The 21,301-nt window shown below is 26.2% G+C and overlaps 1 protein-coding gene across 3 annotated transcripts in view; it reads left to right on the forward strand.

Annotated features, from left to right (window-relative positions):
* Positions 1–873: 873 nt before the first annotated feature.
* LOC100199446 (zinc finger CCCH-type with G patch domain-containing protein) overlaps positions 874–21,301 on the forward strand; it is a 48,909-nt gene continuing 28,481 nt past the window's right edge. For 2 of the 3 annotated variants that reach the window (XM_065791010.1, XM_065791011.1), the window contains exons 1-4: positions 875–1,085; positions 1,176–1,281; positions 5,383–5,486; positions 19,935–20,015. In XM_065791010.1, coding sequence (XP_065647082.1) covers positions 1,014–1,085; positions 1,176–1,281; positions 5,383–5,486; positions 19,935–20,015 — 363 coding nt within the window. In that variant the 5' untranslated portion in view covers positions 875–1,013. Of the gene's footprint in view, positions 1,086–1,175; positions 1,282–5,382; positions 5,487–19,934; positions 20,016–21,301 lie in introns of all 3 variants that reach the window. The other variant, XM_065791012.1, reaches the window with a different exon arrangement.

The raw sequence follows: 21,301 nt of genomic DNA on the forward strand, positions 1-21,301 counted from the left end.
ACTCAATAACCTATTTACATAAGAGTAACATGGTTTAAGTACAAGTAAACACAGAACTTGTACAGTTAGTACAAGTAATGTGTTTATGGTCATAAACATAGTACTTGTACTAACATTCTAGAAAGTCTTCATGACTGGACTTAAAATCTGCAGCGCCACATTCTAATTGATATTGTTTATTTGATTTTATGAAAGCTTTTGATTCTGTTTCACATCCCAAGTTACTAATGAAATTACCTGCTTGTGCATAGTTTTATAATTTATAAAGCTAGTTTAAACTGAAAGTTTTTTTTTAGTTTGGTGACAAAGTTTCTTTGTTGATAACAAGTAAAAATTAATAAAAAGAAGGTCTTATTAACCTTGGTGTGGGTCGGAAAAGTTTTCTAAAAGTTATTAAAAGTTACATCCCATATATTACTCACCTGAGAGAACTGTGCATCCTATGTTAGAATATTGCTCACTGGCATATCACCTTACACTAGATAAGTAGAATTGAGAAAATACAACTCTTCTTTACTAAGGGCTGTATCAGTGTTCACTAAGAGCAGTATCAGTTCTATAATAAAGATCTAGTTTTTTAAATTTATGTTTTTGACACTCTTAATTCTTGTTTATTTGATTTTACTTCTGAAGAATGTTATTTTTAATGGCTTAAAAAATTTTTAAATTTATGTTTAACAATTAACTTATTTTATAAATTTTGAAAAATGATATATATGAACTGGTTTTTGAAAACTTCTGATAAATGAGGTTTAAAGTATGGTTTTATGGTGGAAAATATTTATAATTTTTATAGTTATATTTATAAGAAATATTTATAAACATTTTTTCATTTTTGAAAAATGCGTTTAAAAATGAAAACAAATTTTATTTTAGATAAAAATTCATTCAAAGTTTAAAAAAACATTCAAAAACATATGATATACATATGTAAAACATTCAAAAACATACATAATATGTTAACATGGTTTTGAAGAATTTGTTTTTAATATATTGAATACTGTTTTAAAACAATGGATGAAAATTTTAAAGTTATACTAGATGAAGACACATTACAAGAGTCTTTGGCAAGTTATAAAGATCAGGTCTGATGTTATTTAAAAAGATTAAGTAATAATTTTTTATAAGTTTTTATTACAACTTATAATTATTTTATTTCATTTTTTTGGTTTTAGCTTGCTCAAATCATTAGTGTTATTTCAACAGCTGATGATGCATTAACCAAACTAGAGTTATATGATCTTGAAAAAGATTTGAAAGAATTAATTTCAGTCACTGAAGGTCATTTTTATGTTTAAGGTGTTAATAGTTTTTGTTACCGAAGATTCTTTTTTTAAGAAGGTTTTATAAATAAAATTATGAAGAGAATATTGAAAGAGTTTTGTTTCAATGTTTTTACATCATGTTACCTTTTTAACCTTGCTATATAAAGTAATAATAAAAATTATAATGAAAGTTATTATCAATGCATTTATAATGATAATAAACTAATTAAATAAGTGTAGAAGATTTGCCAATATGTTCTATTTTTAAAAAACTTGTATTTTAAGACTTTATATATAGATTTAAAGACTTCTTAAGTTTATAGTGTAAACCTAAATTTAAGAAAAAGTTACTTTCCTTGAAATTGAAATTATAATGAGTTTTTTTTTAATTTCGAAAACAGTTATCAAAAGATCTTGCAAAAATTATAAACAGATAATTTTAAAAAAAATATGTTCAATATTTCTGGGGAGAATTAAACTGAATGTTTTTATAAGTTTAAATAAGTAGACTTATAAAAAATAGGTAACACTAAATTTTGTGTACATTTCCTATTTAAAATGAATGCAAAATACTTCTAAGTTATGTTTTTATTATATATATATATATATATATATATATATATATATATATATATATATATATATATATATATATATATATATATATATATATATAATATGTGAACATCAATAAATACGAATTCTCTCAATACTAATTTGTTTATTTTATCTAAGAAATTTTTGCTAGATTATTGATACTAGCATCTTCAGCTTTAATTACAAATTATTATTTAAATTAAATTACAAACAAGCGATCATGCCACTTTTTAATGGCTTCTTTAAAGTATGCTTTAATTGGGCTTCTTTAATATTACGTATAATATTACATATTAATATACACACACACACACACACACACACACACACACACACACACACACACACACACACACACACACATATATATACAGTATTTGACAAAACATTTGCAACCAACATCGAACAATGCTAAAAAGTGTTCCTAATTTTTCATGTCTTACAAACGAAACGAACTATACTACCACAGCAAACAGTTCAGAAGTCTGGAGTCATAGCATGCCATGACATGAGCAATCAGCTGACAGGTGACAGCACAAAGCCAGAATTTCGTTGACAAGTGCCATTTTACAGCGGACAAAACAAGTGCAACTTTTTTGGTTTGTTTCATTTTCTTAAGTCTGGTCCGTGTCAACGTCACGGAAGTTTTTTAATAGTTAAAGGAAGTATCCAGAAGTTTTCAGAAGTTTCCAGAAGCATGCAGAAGCTTCCAGAAGTTTCCAGAAGAAGCTTCTGGAAGCATCCAGAAATATCCAGAAACATTCAGAAGCATCCAGACGCATCCAGAAGCTTCCAGAAGCATCAAAAAGAAGCATCTAGAATCTTTCAGAACAGGTTCACACAGGTTCATTTTACTATATAAGAGATATGAAAATCAACATGTAATTCAGTCAGTATATGGAAGTCAATCAGGCAGTATTATCAAGACAGTTTATCGAAGTGAGTTTTATCAAAGTGTTTATTTGAAGAACATCAATACAAGAAGTGAAATACAACTAGTGTTTCATTACATCAATACAGTCCACATCCAAACAAGAGGTTGTGTTCCACAGAGCATTATTGTATCATCACAAGGTAAATGTAACACGGTAAGCCTTGAGAAGCGTGATTATTTATTTTAATTATTTTTATGACTTCAAGTGCAAAAATGGCGCCGGACAGTCTTGGATTGGAACTAAGAAAGAAAATTATTGGCGATTACGTAAGTGGAATGTCTCAAAAAAGTATTTGTGATAAATATTGCGTGAAAAAATGGACCGTATCAAGACTATGCTCCAAATATCGTTCTACAGGGAAGTTGGCAGCAGATAGCAAAGATGGAAGACCGCGTTCCACCACTTCTAGAGAGGGTTCTATGATCGTCAGATCCGTCAAGAAGGATCCCTGGATATCATCAGTCGAGATACAAAAGCAATTAGAGCTGCCTGTATTGGACTGAACAATCAGACGACGTGCTGTTGAAGCCGGATTGTTTTCTCGACGCCCTGCAAAGAAACCGCTGATTTCACTAAAAGACCAGAAGAAAAGACTCCTGTTTGCTACATCTCATATTGACTGGAATGTGCAGAAATGGCGAACTGTCCTGTTCAGTGATGAATCGAAGTTCAAAATCATTGGGAGCGATGGCATTTGCCGTGTATGTCGACCGGCTGGAAAACGCCTCTATATACGTTACTGCCATAAGACCGTGAAGCATGGTGGAGGCAATGTAATGGTCTGGGGGTGTTTTTCTGCTAACGGTCTTGGTTCAATACATCGAAACGATGGAATAATGGACCGTTTCATGTATAAAAATATCCTGAAAAATGTTATGTTACCTCATGCTGAATGGAATATGCCAATAAAATGGGTTTTTCACAAGACAACGATCCGAAACACACTGCAAAAGTAGTCAAGCAGTGGTTTCAAGACAACCACCTATCGGTGATGGATTGGCCGCCTTAATCTCCGGATCTCACCCCTATCGAGAACCTGTGGGAGATTGTCAACTGCAGAATTAATCGTGAAGGTGTTTGTAATAAGGATCAACTGTTTGAAAAATCCAAAAGGCCTGGGCAGCGATTCCACAAAGTTTCATTTCACTGATCGAATCTATGCCTCGAAGATGCAAGGCTGTGATCGACAACAAAGGATTCGCCACAAAATATTGATAGCAAAATACAGCTTGGTCAACATTTTGTCGAGTTGCACTTGAGTTGTCCAGAAGGAAATCAACTTTTTTTAATGCTTTTGATTAATTTATTAATTTTCGTGTACAAATAATGAACTTTGTGATGAATAAAACTTGAAGATCTTTGTCTCTAAACAGTTACAAAGTTATTTCTCTAAATTAAAAAAATGCAGCACTTGTATATAAAGAAACTAAATTAGCATTATTTGGTTGCACTCGTTTTGTCCGATACTGTATATATATATACGAGCGCTGGAAATAATGGCGGATCAAAGATCAATGATTGTCAACTTTTGAAAAAATGATACTTTAAACTCCTTAAATTAATAATGGTAAACCAAATTCGATTGTCAACACTTTATTATAAAGTTTGACAATTCAAGTCAAACTTTATAATAAAAATTTAAACATTTAAAAAAGAATCTTTAAGTTATTAAATTAGCATTAAAATTTAAAAATGTTTATGACTGCTAAATTAAACAGTTTAAGACCATAACAATCTTTAGTTCACACAAAAAAGCAGTAATTAAAAAAAAGTGTGAAATTTATATTAAATAAGCAAAAAAAATTGGTTGGTTTTGATTGATGGAATAAACATAGCGTTGATTTTTTAACAATCTTTGGTTTGAAAGTTAACTGTAAATAAATGAAATTCTCTAGAAATGTATATATAACCAGAAAATTAGCATTTTTTTTTCAATGTCTGCAAAATAAAAAAAAAAAGTAAAAAAGAAATTTATGATTAGTTGGAAAAACTTTGTTTTTTAAAAATATCATGACAATTTAAATTGAATAAAATCGTTTTTGTATTAAAATTTTAGAAATTATTATTTAGTAATTAATCAAAAATGTAAACATGCAAAAAGCAACAAACATTTCTTTTATTACAACAAACATTATTTCTTTTAAAAAGAAATCAGTATCTGAAACACTCACTGAATAAATAGTAAAAACTTATGAAAGAATGATAAAGAAACAAATCATTAGAATTTTTTAGTAATGCACTTGATTGTGGAATTGATAATCAGACAAACAAACAATTTGACATTACATAAACTGTACACTATTCAGTTGGCGTTACATAAACTGTACGCTATTCAGTTGACATTACCAAAACTGTTCACTATTCAGTTAAAGTAAAAATTTAGTAAAATTTGATTGTCCTGAAAATTATTTGATTATCTACTTTTCAATTTTCATTGCTTTTGTCGATCATTGTTGATTGGCAACCTTCTAATAATTATTTAGGGCACTGATATATATGTATATGTTGTTTGTGTGTGTGTAATATGTATATATCCTTACATATTTTTAGTTTTCTAAATATTATTTAAACTTTTTTTTTTATAGAAAGTCTGCTTTCTTTGAAAAAAGAGAAAAATTTATTCAATAAATATGAAGAATATAATTTTCCTGTTAATACTGAATCTCATACTGTTGCAGAATCATCTCAGGTATTGTTATGTTTTAAAATTTTCAGTTTAGGTCCAAGCGATACACCAATAAAAAAAATTGAAATAAAATTTGTCAAAAAGTTTATTTTATGATTTCTGATATACTTTAATGCCCTGGTTCTAAAATTGTTTACTTTAAAGGTTTAGCAACTTGTATAAATCTTCATACATTAAAGATTTAACTTGTTAAAATTTATTTACTTTGAAGATGTGACTTGTTTAAAAATTGCTTACTTTGAAACTTGTTAAAAACTATAAAAATTTGCATGTTTGTAAAAAATATTGATAAAAAAACTGAAGCAAAATTTTGTTTTTTTAATATTTGTAGATCTTTATACAAATGTGTTCATACTAAATGTTATTTATAAATTTTTAAAAATCTACTAAAATGAATAAGTAAAATTTTAAATACTCTATTAATTTTATACTTTTTTGCAGATTTGCCAAAATTTTATTATATAAACTTTTATGAGCATGAATATGTCAAAATATATCACCCCTAATGATTTTTCAATATAAGACAATTTTTTTTACTGGATTTTTAAAATTTTTTAAAGATTCTTTACCCTGATTTTTCTTTAATATATAGAATTTGTATAAAATACTTTTTTTTATTACAAGAAATTCATATTCTTATACTTAAAAAAAGATTACCTAATGAATCAGAAAAGTATATATAGTACCCCATGAATAATTATTTTGCTGATTTAAATATATATGTATATATTTGTATATATTTGTATGTATATATATATATGGGCAACTCCGAAAGAAAGAGGAAAAAAAAGCAAAAAAGTCATGAAAACACATACTAAACTCTATAACTCATTTTTTTAAACTATTCAAAAATACTATTAAGCAAAAAAGTTATTTAAAAAAATCATTTTATCATACTATAGCATGGTTTTAAAGTTGTAAGGGTCGTTTAAACATGTTTTGACGCTTATTTACAGTCCTGTTGAGTAGCGTTAAATCATATCATATATCCATAATTAAGAACTTTGATAATGTTATAGTGCATTTTTTTTAAAATACTATACATGGTTGCGTTGTTTAATAAGCATTAGATTTGCGTTGCGTTGTTTAATAAGCATTAGATTAGAATTGCGTTGTTTTTAAGCAATAGATTTTCTTTTACGACCATCACGACAAAAAAAACATTAAAATGCTTGTAAAACTTCAAGTAAAAACTATGAGACTCAGCATATAATAATATCAATATGTGCTGAATACACACACCAAATGATTTTTCTTTTTACCGTACCATTCGCTGCATTAAGTCCAACAAAGTTTGTTCAGAAGTGGTAAAAAGTAAGCGTTACAACCGTCATGCTACGTAGAGTTAATTAAAGCAATTTATATATATATATATATATATATATATATATATATATGTATATATATAAATATATATACATATATATATTTATATATATATATATATGTATATGTATATATATATATATATATATATATATATATATATAAATTTATATATATATATATAAATTTTTATATATATTTATATATATATATATATATATATATATATATATATATATATATATATATATATATATATATATACACACACACATACATATGCAAATATCTGGTTATATATATTTAACAATTTTTTTTTATTTTATTCAAAACAAAATTGACTGTGAATTATCACAGTCAACTTTGTTAGCATTTTTAACACTAATGAGTGCCAAGAGTTAAATGTTAACCAGTTATTGGAGTATGTTTTATATAGAGTTAATACACAAAATAATAATAGTATTACTTGTGTTGGTAATACACTTTTTACAAATCATATGGAAATAATAGATACCTTTAGTACAGATAAACCCATAGCTTTAATGCCTTCCTTTACTCTAAGTAAAAAGCAAATAAGAAAATTAAGATTTTTTTTTGCATCAATTTTTCAGCAACTAACAATTTGCTTGAAGGAAGAAAAAACTGTGTCCTACAATTATTCATGTTTTGGTTGGATAAGGTGTTTCAGTTCAACACAAAGAACTTGTAAGAATGACAATTGATTCTGTTTTAAATCTAATTAAAGATTCTTTCTTTCCGCTGATGATGAGAATCAGATGTGTTTTAAGGATGGTTATGATGGACCAGGGCAACAATTATTATTAAAATCAAAAGAAATGATTAAAAGCAAATCAAATATGTTTCAATATGGTCTTATTCCCCTGAAACTAATATTTTATCAAAATAGTAAAACATGACACTGCACATTGGGCCAAGATTGACATTAAATAGACAAAAAATCATAACTCTTTTATTTTTAAAGTTGTCAGATTGAAATTTTTATCAGTGACTCTAGTCATCATGAAGATCTTTTTTTAAAAAAATATTTGTTTTTTTTGCAGATGCAGGCACCCTAAACACCTTAATAGAAAAGGGTGTATAGGTAGGGCGTTAGGGATTTAAGACATAATTTTTGGTTGTTTTTAGAAACAGTTTTTCCAGATTCTAAGCATTTATTAATTATTAAAATGGTTGTTACGTGTTAGACCCCTTCTAATAAGCAAAGAAACATTAATTAGATATTTTATCATAAATCAGAGTAAAAATATACAAAACCTAAAATCAAAAAAAGGTTACACTAAAAGTTTAATACAATCTTTGTTCTTTAGTACATCTCAAACTCCTTCTTAGAGAGCTTCTAAGTGGATCTGTATTAACAATAATCTTTGAATAACATCGTAAGATAAAAAAAGTAGTTAATTTAAAAAAAAGTCACATTAACTTTTAGATGACATTTATGTAAAAATATTTGTTACAAGTTTGAATGACAATTATGATTGATATAAGCGCAATTTACTAATGAAAAAACTCAAAATTAAAAGTTTATTTTTATTTTGTTTTTTTAATTTTATTGTGACAAATGATTTTTTAAACTTGAAGCAAATATCATAAAAACATTATTTTTAATTCTGATAAAAAATATATGATTTAATTTAAAACTAATTTAATAAAAATATATAATTTTATTCTGATAAAAAATATGTATAATTTAATTTAGATTTTAAAAACATATAATGCGTTTTGATTTAAAAAATATACTTAAGTATATTAAAGTTAAAGTTAATGCTTGGGTTTAACTTAACTGTCAAATTTATTTTAAAATATTACTAAATGTTATTCAATATTGAAATTTTATTTGTGGTTAAAAAAAATTAGCTCATTTTTATCGCAATTGTTTTTTTCCTTCCTAAACAAGTTTTGTTTTTATTCAAAATTAAGTTTTAGATAAACGGCTGCATCAAAAATTTGCACATAACGTAAGTTAAACTTTTTTTTTATAACGCAAGTTTAATCGCAGCGATTACTTTTTAATAAACGATATACAGCGATATAACTTTAATAATAAAATAATAAACTAATCAACTTGTAATAAAGAAAGTAAATACAAGTTCACGTAACTTTTTTATTTGTTACTCGCTAATTTTTTAACTTTTTTATATATAAAAATAATATAATAAAAAGGGAATAAAACGTCATTTCTAGTTGCAAAGTCACAATTAGAAATTTAAGAAATAATCATTTTAAAATTCAAAAATTTAACATATTTTAATTCATTTATGCAAATGTTGAGAAAAGAAAGACATTTGTTAGTATCAAACATTTTTTAAAATGCAATATTAAATTTTATTATTATTAAAAAAAAAAAAAATAAATAAACATTCCCTTTTTTGTAATAATAAAAACCGTTAAATAGCATTTAACTCGTTTTGCGGTAATTATTATTATTGCAGTAAAAAAGTTTAAAAATAAAAAATAAAAAAATAAAGAGAATTTTATGATGCCAAATATCGTGTTAATGCATCTCTTATAGTGTTCTATATAGTTTTTAATGTTTTTATTTCGAAATTCCTGAGCTTCCACAGAAAAAAAGACCTTCTGGTGCTAGTTTATCTCTTATAACTTGAGAACTATGAATTAGAAATTTATGAAATATTTGAGGCATTGGGAACCATGGGTACAGAGAAATGTAGAGCTCTGCTAGAGAATTAAATAGAAATGTTTCATGTGATTTTTATCTAAGCCAAGTATTTCAACACACCTTAAAGTTTCGGAAACACAGCACAAAAGTTTTTTGTGCTGTGTTTCCATCATTTGTTGTACCTGAACTCCTGCTTTTTGACACATCTACAATTAAACCTAAGTGATCTTTCTTCTTTTGTTGAACAATAATCTTTTTTAATATAACAAATTCTTTAGCATCCTCTCCCCTAACTTGCCACTTTCCTAATTCAATTCTACAACTTATATGAAGACAGCATTCAATGCTCCTAAATCATGCATGTAGTGCATCAATCCAAGCTCAGTGGAAACTGTATTAGAGATTTTTGAAAAAGCAACATTTAGATTGTTTATATTTGAAGGGGTCAGTCCACAAATACTACATACTTAAAAAGAATTACTTAAAGGCGAAACTATTGTAGCCACTTTTCCAACAATTATTGTGCAATCTAACTTATGTTTGATAATAAAAGAATTAAAGACTGATGGTTTTAAATTACTGTTATTAAAGGAAATATATTCTTGTGTAATAACCTCAGCATTTTCTTTTACATATTGAAATCATACTGGACAGCTGTAAAGTGTAGAGGATGGTTTTTCATTAGTCCATAGTGATTTGCCAGATTCTTCAATATAAAGTTTAATTGGAACAATGTAGGATAGAAATAAAGATTATTCCTCAACATAACTGATATTTATCTCGTCTTCTGTACTTTGTTTATATAATGATTGACCAGTTGAACTATTAAATCCTACTTTGTGTATAAAATCAATGTAATGGAGTTCTCAGGAGCGTTCACCAATTCATTGAGTATATTTAACAATCTGTATGTAGTAGGGTCAATAAGGGTCTGTATTTCGACTAACAACTGACTAATCAGTTATTTTTATTCCACAACAAGGTATGTATAAATCTTTTTATTTCCTTACTTTATTATAAGTTGGATACAATTTGTTTCTTTTAGAAACTGCTCTAATGCAAATTGTTTGGTAATTGGTTTTACTAAGTCGGCAGTCCAAAATTAATGCTTCCTCTTTAATATACATTGTTGTTAAAGTGACTGCACCGTCCTTCTCTGAATATAAGATTTGCTTTGCAACCTTAAGTGTAAAAATGTAAATTTGAAGAGTGAGATAAATACAAACCACTAAGAAAAGTTATCACCTGTAGTATTATAGAGAATTTTTTTTAATAAATAATTTAAAAATGACTATAGTATAGATGATAATGTACATTAGCATCGCTGAACCTTTTTTTCTCTTCTAGTTTCAAAATAATTGAGTAAAATAATTCCTCTCTATTGACAGCAATGTTTGTTTTTTCTGCTCACCTCTTCTTTGTTTTTTCAGAAGCTTGGGTGAATGGTATGGAATTTGCACCTGGTGGTTTTCTGTAGATGACTAATTAAAATTAAAATATCAGATAGTTAAATTGAGTATAAACACTTGCTAAAATACAATTAATTTGTAAAAAAACACCATGAGTCCATTACTTTAATTTTTATGAAATATCATCCTAAATTGTTAGAAGAACTAGGAAAAGCTGAGCCAGAGTTTTGGGCCTTGTCTAGTTTATCTGTTTCAAAACATGCATTGCTTGTTTGTAATTCTTTTTCTAACCAGATTTTGTAATATAACTCAAATCTATCCTTGTGTTTGTTTACTTTATTCCATTTTTTGTTAAATTGTTTAGAAAATAATTTGAAGTCTATGAAGTCTATGCATCAGAGTTTGGTAAATGATTTGTTTAAGTTGTTTTTCAAAGCATGAGACAATTTTTAAGATATTTCTTTATTTTTCATAATGATTGGTTGAAGGAAATTTCAATTTAAAAATAATTTCCATTTTAAAAATATAATTATGGTTTTTAAATAGTATTCATATTTTAGATAATTAAAAATAAATTAGTTGATAATTAACAGAAATAAGTTTATAAATAAAAAAAACCACATTACTTAATAAAGTGGAATAACATTAACATTTATTGTTTCTTGTAGTTTCTGTAATTGCAATTAATTATTTAAAGCTTATACTTAACAACAATGTGCTTTGAACAAATGAAAATGAAAAACGAGTCGTATTTTTAAAACCTGCTAAATTTTTATTAGCGCAACTTTGCGCAAGATATTTTTAATGAGTAACCTTCTACAATGTTAAGACACTGTAAAAAGGTTATTTCCATAGTGGGGAAACGTGGGCAAAAAAAGATCTTGAGCCTTTTATGGTGATTTTTTAATTATAGTTTGTAATGCTTAAACTGTCATATTTAATGTTAAGAAAAAAGTTATAAAATACAAGATTATTTTTATTTGTTAAGTTTTCTAAAATAAAACATGTACCCTTATACTAAGACTATAAAATATTAATTAAATCAAACAAAACTGCGCTTACAAGGTGAAATTCAATTTTATGAGTATTTTCTCTTTTTTTATATATATAAAAAAGGGCTTTTAAATGTGTGAGCTTGAAAACTTTCTCAGGACTCCTAAAACAAAAATGAAAGTATTTAAATGACAGATTTTTTTATTGTGGGGCATTTACTTTTGAAATTTTGCAAAAATATAATGTTTCCACAAATACTCTTTTTCGGCATTTATGCCGATCTCTGGCCCAATGTGCACTGTGGCAAAATTCTTCACCTAATGCCTCAAGATTGTTACTTTGAAAAAAGAAACATTTTTGATAAGGGAAACAGAAACAAGATATTATTGTCCCAATTACTGATATTACATAAGAAGAATTAAATGCCAAAGGAATGTGTTTTCTGTTTGTATCAAAATTTCAAAGGAATTTCGTTTTCTGTCAATATCAAAATTTTTATTCAATGTACAATCAAGGATTTAAAATTTAAATGACTCATCAGCGGAGGTACAGAATATATACTTGCAAAACAAAAACTACTGAATGGGCAGATATAGTGAAAGTTAGTGAAGGGCTCCTGATTGATCAGTCATCAGAAGGAATATGGATGTTGTACAAAAAACTAGTTACTGAGAATGTTAAAATTTTCACTAAAATTTTTGCTTTTGCTACATGAAAACGACTTAAAAAAGCATATGTACTACACATATGTAAATAAGGCTATCTGGTTTTTAAAACTACTGTAACTGTGTAATATAGATTTTGCTCAGACAGGATCACAAGGCTATATTTTTTTTTCTTAAGAATTAATTTCTATCATTAAAGATTTATACACTCCTTTGTACATGTAGTTGCTATTACATTCCCAAATCAGTGTAGTATTTTGTATAGTTTATTGTCAGGGTAAAATTAAAATGGATAAATTTCAAGAGTTATGTAATAATGCTATACCTAACATTATTCTAATATACCATGGGCACAAATTAACTAACTCTTTTGAAGTCCTTTATCACTTAGCTGAAATAATCGTTTTTAGTGATGGTTATGACCTTGACAATTTATTGTAGGGAGGTCTAGAAGGTCTCAGAAGACATTGCATCTAATACAGCTTACATATGTTGTGATTCGTCTTTCAGAAAGATATGATCCTGGTGTTTAAAACAAAGTTAACCATTTGCACCCTCCAAAGTTTTAGAGGATGCAAATTGATTGTGGCTTAAATGAGCAAACAAGCAGATTTTATGCGTGTATTTTTTCAAAACCATAGAAATTTTTTGCCAAGACAAGTTTTGTTCATATTAAAAAAATGATTAATAAAAGTGTTTAGGCTAAATTTTTTTATTATAATAACAATAAAAAATGTATTACAATAAAAACAAACTTTGTAGTTTTAGTTAAAGCTCCTATTTTCAATTTTAGTGTGATTTTTGGCCCAATCTACACACTTTTTAATTTATTCAAGCGCCTTTAATTCCAAAAAGTTTTAATCTATAACATCATTGTAAATTTTTAATTAGAAATCTAAAAAATTTTTATAATTTTTTCTTCATGAATTACTAAACAATTTGTTTAGTTATTTTTCTAATTTTTGCAAAGTTCGCATTAAAATTATGAATAAAATCTTTCTGATTGTTTATGGCTACAAATTGATTTTGTGTTTTATTTAATGTTATTAAATGATTATTTAAAATTGTTTTGTATTGCATAAAAGTATATTCAACAGCATTTTTTTTTTTTTTACTTTTCATTGGGTACACATATTCTCTAAATTCTTATTTAGTCATGTGAGAATATATTTAATGAAATTTATTTTGTAAAACATATATTACTTATTATTATAATTTTTTTAACCGTATACATTAGTTTATATTTAAAAAAAGGCAGGCATCATTTGTACGCGCATACAGCTATTTTTTTCTTATTTGTGAAAACAAATTTTTGTTAATTATTTCGATTATTTCACTTAAAAATCTGACGTAATTCAATTTAATAATTTTTTGTATAAGTTAATTTATGAACCCTATTGAAATAAATACTGAAATATTTATCTTTTATTTAAAAGAATGCCTGCCAAAACTTTATACCTCAGTATATATTAGTACACTCCGCTGCATCTATCCCTAATTAAATCAGTGGATGTATGTACACTCCACTATGACTATGGCTATATCTATGGCTATATTTACGTACAAACTTATTCTATGAAACTTTGAAAAATAAATAATAAACATAACTGTAAATAAACAATAATAATAGTTAAAAATAATTTCATATAAAACTTTAAAATTAAAAAAGAAATACCTAAAGGAAAGTTTAGATCTCTAAACCTTATCTACCGCCCCTTTAAATCAGAGCAATATAACATCCACAGGGCTAGACTAATACATAATATGCATGAAAGAATTATTAAACTCATAAGAAACGCTTTTTTTTAAAACAAAAAATGTATAAATTGTTTATATAATCTTTAATTATATCAAAGATATATAAAATACAATCATCATGACAATCTTACAATTATTCTGACAATCTTTATAAATAAGTTACTTTAATAAAATTTAAAAAAGCAAAAATTTTAATTGATAAATAACTTTTGAGATTTAGTGAAAAATAATACAAATAAAATTTACTAATTGTATATGTAAAAAAAATATTTCAATATTTAAAAAAAAAAAATTTACTAATTGTATGTGTAAAAAAAATATTTCAATATTTAAAAAAAAAAATTTACTAATTGTATGTGTAAAAAAAATATTTCAATATTTAAAAAAAAAATTTACTAATTGTATGTGTAAAAAAAATATTTCAATATTTAAAAAAAAAAATTTACTAATTGTATGTGTAAAAAAAATATTTCAATATTTTAAAAAAAAAATTTACTAATTGTATGTGTAAAAAAAATATTTCAATATTTAAAAAAAAAAACTTGCTATGATGTCATTTTTTATACTGAAACTCTTACAAAATAAATGCACTCAAGAAAATTATAAAATCTGTAAATTGCGTCAAAAAAAGCACATATAATTTAAAGACTTAAAATAGAGGTGAGCTTCGACTAAAACTATAAAGTTAGATTTTGTTGGTATATGTTTATTATTTTACTTTACTCCCAAACATTTTTTTAAAACATTCTCTTTAATGAACACAACTTTATCTAGGCACTTTGTGATCCCTTTAACATTTTCTACTGTTTTCACATTTTATCTTCAAATATATGTTTCATTATCAAACCATTAATTTCCTTTCCTTACAATTGTATTATACTAACATTGTTTCAAATCCAAATTTGACCAAATATTTGTTTTAAAGTATAAAATTTGTTATCAATAAAAAGTAGGAGCCAGACCCTCAAAATTCAAATAATGTGAGCGACAATGTAATGATCTCATTACATTGTAACTCACATTATTTGAATATGTATAAATACTGTTTGCGTACTTAAAACCTTATTTGTAAGCAAAAAAAAACGTTTTTAATTCTTTAATTTTTCTCCACATTGATATAGTAGTCTTGTGGATGTAACAGGAGTTTGATTTTGAGGTGTGGCCAATTTGGTTGTGGGTTAAATTGGTTCTCGGAGTGTTCCTTTTTGTAATTTTAATGTTTTCTCATTGGTTATGATAAAAAAGTATGTTGACAGTTATATGATTACAGTTATACAATTGGTTTTTTTTTAATTTTAATGTTTTTTCATTGATTATGAAAAAACATTAAAATTAATAAAGCTAATTGTATATCACAACTAGCTTTAGCATATGAAATACTTGTTCAATAGTAGTAAAAACAGAGAGGAACTCAAAAATGATGGCTATAACACTAAAAAGTTTAAGCTTCTATATGAAAATTTAATTTCAAAATGATGTAATACTTTTTGTAACTTTTTTGATGCTGTGTACAAAAAATGTTTACTTTGAGATTTCTAATAGATATGGTTCTGAAATTTTTTCCTACTGTTCTATATATAACAAACACCATGATACAAAATAAAACTACGAGGCTTTTCTTTTTTAAAGTTTCATAATACTAAACCCCAAAAATATCAAAATTACAAGAACAAACCATGGAAATAATTAAACTGTAATAAGAAAAATTAAAATAGGGCAATTAGAGTTAACAGTCTTTAACAGTTTCATAAAAAATTAGTGTGGTTCAAAGTTTAGCATATAGCTTTCTTCAATGCTTTGGTGATCTATTCCACTGATTTTGTATTGTCTTCCTGTGACATTTATTGGAATATTAATCAAGTTTGTTGATGGAAACCAGCACACATCATCTCTAGAAGGCAAACAATATGACCTTAAAGGGTAAAATTCTTTAAAAGTCTCATCAGTTTGAAAATTGAAAACAAATGAATACTCTAATTGTTCAGAAACAATTTAAGTTCCAATTTTTGTGTTACTTATTGGAATTAAATTGTGATAGCTGTGAGCGCCTGGTAACAATTTTGCAGCTTGTTATTTATTGCATGTCATGTATTCGCTATTTTTTTTTAATCTATCATGCAGGTGTTATGTATCAAATTACATTATTAGTTGTATCATGATTTTAATTGGATAAATAAACTTATTTTTTGCTTATATCATGCTTTGATTTGGAGTGGTAACTAATTAACAATTAGTCCAATAACTCAATAAAACATTATGAGTTGTTTGTATAATGTTTTTATGTGGAATTATAACATTATTAATTGTTTATACCATATTTAACACTATTAATTGTTTATACCATTTCCAAATTATATTTTACTTTGATAAGCTAAATGAAAGATTCTCACTTTATTCTTTAGTTAAATAATAAACTAATATTGTGATATTAACATGAGCTCAAAAAAGCTTAGAAGACCTACAAAGGCTTTAGTAGAAAGAATATTTAGTAGGAAAGATTTAGTAGATAACTTTTTTTAAGCTTTGATAAAAGATAAACCATTGAGAAATAAAATTTTCAGAACATTTCAAATAGTGTTATTTGCAGAGCTGATTCAATATAGAAACCAGTTAATACTGGTTAGAAAAGAAACTGGAAATGTTGTTTGATCTGTCTGCTTGTCGGTGTGATATTCCAATTATTGATGATTGTAAAGATTGTTAAATATAATTTTAAAACAATTTTTTTTAATGTTAAGTGATAAAGATTTTATATGTGTTGTTAGAAATCCACTACCCTCCCTGCCCCCCCCCCACCTTCTAAGGTTTGCTGAAGGCTTTGCAACATTTTTAAAATGATTTTGATTTAATAGTAAAACAATAAACATTTAGGCATGCTGGATTTCGGAAAAGTGCAGAATGAAACACATAGTTTGTCTATGTGAGAAAAGTAAAAAAGTAATACATGCATTTTTTTTTTTACCAGTATTATTATGCATTTTCAGATACGCCTCACAAAAATGGTAGATTAAGTTAAAGAAAAGAGCATCAATTGCTTATCTCTAATGATTTGACCAAGACTTTATATTTCATTGACAAGTCACTTTAAATTAAAATACTTTCACTATTAAAATACCTTTTTTTTTAACATCTTCGCTTTCAACAAGGCTGTAAGCATCTACTATTAGAGTTGGAAGTTACTGGAAGAGAAGAGATGAAGATTGTAGAGCAAGATAATGATTGACAGCCGACTTAAAAGATTGCAAATTATATGAATCAGGAAGCAAGATGAAGGAACCGAATTCCAAAGAACTAATGTTCGAGGAAAAAAACTAGACAAATAAGAGTTTTTGGAGCACTTAGGAATAGTCACAGTAAAAAGATGAGACTTAATTGAATGACAAGTAACACAAATAAATTTTAGTAGATGGCAGAAGAGATGCTAGCTCTTTAGAGCAGTGATTGTTATAGTATTTGTAGAAAAAAGAAAGAGAAACAATAATATTACGATGTGATTATGGTTGAAGGTTGGCTGCAGGAGCAGGTCCAATTATGTTTACAAAGCGTTTTTGCAACTTGTCTAAAAGAGAAAGGGCATCATTAGAAGATCCGCCTCAGATATGGCAACAGTATTCCATGCAAGGTTGGATTTGAGATTTATAGAGACTTACTTGTTTTATAGAAAGAAATATTTTAAGGACAAATGATCCAAGATAGGACCAAAAAGAAGTTGGAATTTAGGCAATGTGGACCAAGAAGTGACAACAAGGGTTGCAAAAAAGTTGATTAGAGACAAAAAAGAGGCTAGTGGAAAGCAAATTAGAGAAATCCTCAAACAATATCAAGTTGTTCATTGAATTGTTAACTTCATCACATGATAAGCCATATCTACATCATGCAGTGAATTATCTGAGATAAAACATATTGAATCACATTTGAAGACATATATTATTACTATTTGATTTCTGTTAGACTTATCAGCTCAAGTTGGTCTGTTGTCTTCCATTGTTTGTAATTTATACAATAATCACTATCTTCGTCAATATCTTAAGAGTACAACTCGTTTTCAAGATAATGTCTTGACATAGAAACTTCTGGACACAAAGAGCTACAATGTATCATGTAAATCTTGTTAGTTTGTGATATTCCTTTAATAATTTAAGTGCACTAATCATTAACTTAACATTTTGATGGTAGTTGCACACACAATACTGTATGCGTACCAGATGCTCCTGCTGTAATGCACCATTTTAGACAATGTGAGTAAAATTTAGAAAAACTTAGCATACAAATCTTTTAGATTTGAGAGAACCAAACGCTTTTGCATATGAGATGTTTGAGCTATACTTACAAAAAATTTTTTACCAAACATTTGCCTGTTATTTCAATCATTATCTACAGTCTCTTAAGGTATTTCCTTAAGGTAAGGTATTTCCTTTTCTTTTTTTAAAGAAAGACAAAATAGCATCTTTTTGCAGCAGTTTGCGTGATATCTGCACCATATAATTAGTAACATTAAATTCTTTTTCTATACATTTGTTAGACCAAGATATTGGAATCAATGTTAATAATTAAATTTTCTGATTCTAATTGGAAATTAACATTTTTTCTTTAATTTTTCCTATAAGTATATCCATATCATTTGCTCAATGTTTTTCGTATGATAATTTATTGTAGAAATCTTTATGGGTTAACTGATCAGGTTATATATTGAAAGTCCTAGGAATACCTAGTTTTACTGTTTTTTGAACATGTAATAATTTCTTCAACTCTTGAGTGACTATTGGCAGCATGTGTTTTGAGAGGACTAATTTTCATAGCCATTAAAGAAGATTCGAGATTTTGTTTTAACAATTCATTTATAATATGTTCGTTATATTCATCTTCCTAAATCTGAGTGCAACTTGGTTCTCCTGGTCAGTCATTCTTTTCTTTTTTTTCTATTGTGTGAATTAAATGGATCACACAAAGTTATGTGGATTGTAAACTAACTTTTTAAGTAAACATATTCATGGTGTAAGCAAACTGTTACATTTTCATCGATTTCAATGCCAGAACAACTATCAAGTCTTTTTCTACATTATTGAGACTTGAAACTTTTTTGATATCATTGGAATTCACATGTTTGTTTGTGACAAATCTCTGAAACGGTAAAGAGATTTTTGACAGATTTTTGGTATACAAATTTAAAACAATGAAATTTTTTTAATTATTTTAAGTTTGTATACCAAAAATCATCAAATCTGAGGTGACATGGTGCGGAGGCTAAATTGAATTAAGCTGGAATGACCCAAAGACTAAAAAGTAGAAAATAAAATATAGCAAAAACATTTGCTAAAAATTGTAATCTTTTTTGTACTAAAAAGCAGAAAATAAACTTTTCAATTTAAATTTTTTAGTTTAGTAAACTTAAGATGGACAGGTCTGCACAAGACTTATATAGAAACATACTTGTCAATCTTTAGTTTACTGAACTATTAAATTTAAATTAAAAAGTTTATTTTTTGCTTTTTAGTACAAAAAATATTATATTTTTTAGTACATGTTTTTGCTATATTTAATTAAAAGTTAGATAAATAATAAATTTTTTGGAAACTTTTGACAAGATAATTGTAACAATTGCATTTAAAAAAATTTTCTCATTTGTTTTTTAAAGTTTTCCCTTTTATTTTTTTATTTTTAGAGTGAGTCAATTGATGATGACAGTAATGATACTTATGATGGTGATTTTGTTGGTTTGAAATGCAGAGTTAAATATACTCAGGTTTCAATTATATTCTTTGAAAAATATGTTATTAAAAAGCATACATCAACCATATTGTTTAATGAGCAAGTCTTGCATTGTTAATTTTTTATTATAATTTTTTAATACATATATATTAAATAATACTAGCTGTCAGGACTTGAAATATGGGTCATGACCTTATGTCCTGCATCTATCACTTATTCTTTATATACCCTATTTTATTAGCTTTTTATTAATGGTCTGGAAATGTATTTACTTATTAAAAATAATTTTAATGTATAAATTTTAAAATCACAAAAGTTAACTTTTGTATCAAAATTGGATTTCCTAGTATTTTATTTACCTAAAAATTTTAAAATTTTAAAATTTAAAAGAAATGAGTTTTATAATTGCTAAAGACACAATGAATACAAAAGGTTTAAATTGAAACTATTATTTATTTATTTATTGAAATTAAAAAATTATTGAAATTGAAACTATTATTATATTTATTTATTTACATAAGACTCTTTCGGTTTAATGTTCATAAATGCATAGTAATAATAAATTAAAGATAACAACCAAAATACTCATTCTTATATTAATGTTATCAACAGAAAATATAACTATACATAAATTTATTTTAAATTACGAAAAATTATCTTTATATATATCATATGTAAATTCTGTTAGCAATATTTTTGGAAACACAGTGAAGTTTCTACAGTTATAAGAAATTCTGCAGTTTTAGGGCCTCCCACTAATGCTGTATCAAGTTATCTTATACTTGCTAATAGAAAACAGTTGCTTTATTTTTAGTATCTACCTGTTTTTTTTAATAAAGTAAAGAGCTAATGGATTATAGTTAACAAAATAATGTTACTTACTGATATACATATTGAATAACATACCTTATAGCTTAGGATTTTTAAAAACTAATAAATTACTTTGTCAAAAAAAAAAACACAAAATTTGACCCCTTGCAGGCATAATGATATCAAATGATATAATTTTTTTTGCAAAGCATAGCTCCAGTAGTAACTGGTTCACCATTTGAAAGTGGTTGTCACAATTCTTAAAGTGCCTGACAATTACAATGTTTCATGGTGCCCAATGTATCATGGTGTCCCACTCTTCCCTAAATTTTAAAATATAATTCAGTTAAACATGATTTATATCAATATTTAATGATCAACAAACAGTAAGTTATTAAAAGCACTTTTACAGATCTGGTTTTATTTATTACTCAAAAAAAACTTTTATATATATAAAAAGAAAATGTTTAAGCTTTCTTGCTGAAATTGTGAAGCTCTAAAATGTTGTAA

Source organism: Hydra vulgaris, chromosome 02 (assembly GCF_038396675.1).
Source record: "Hydra vulgaris chromosome 02, alternate assembly HydraT2T_AEP".
NCBI classification, from domain to species: Eukaryota; Metazoa; Cnidaria; class Hydrozoa; order Anthoathecata; family Hydridae; genus Hydra; species Hydra vulgaris.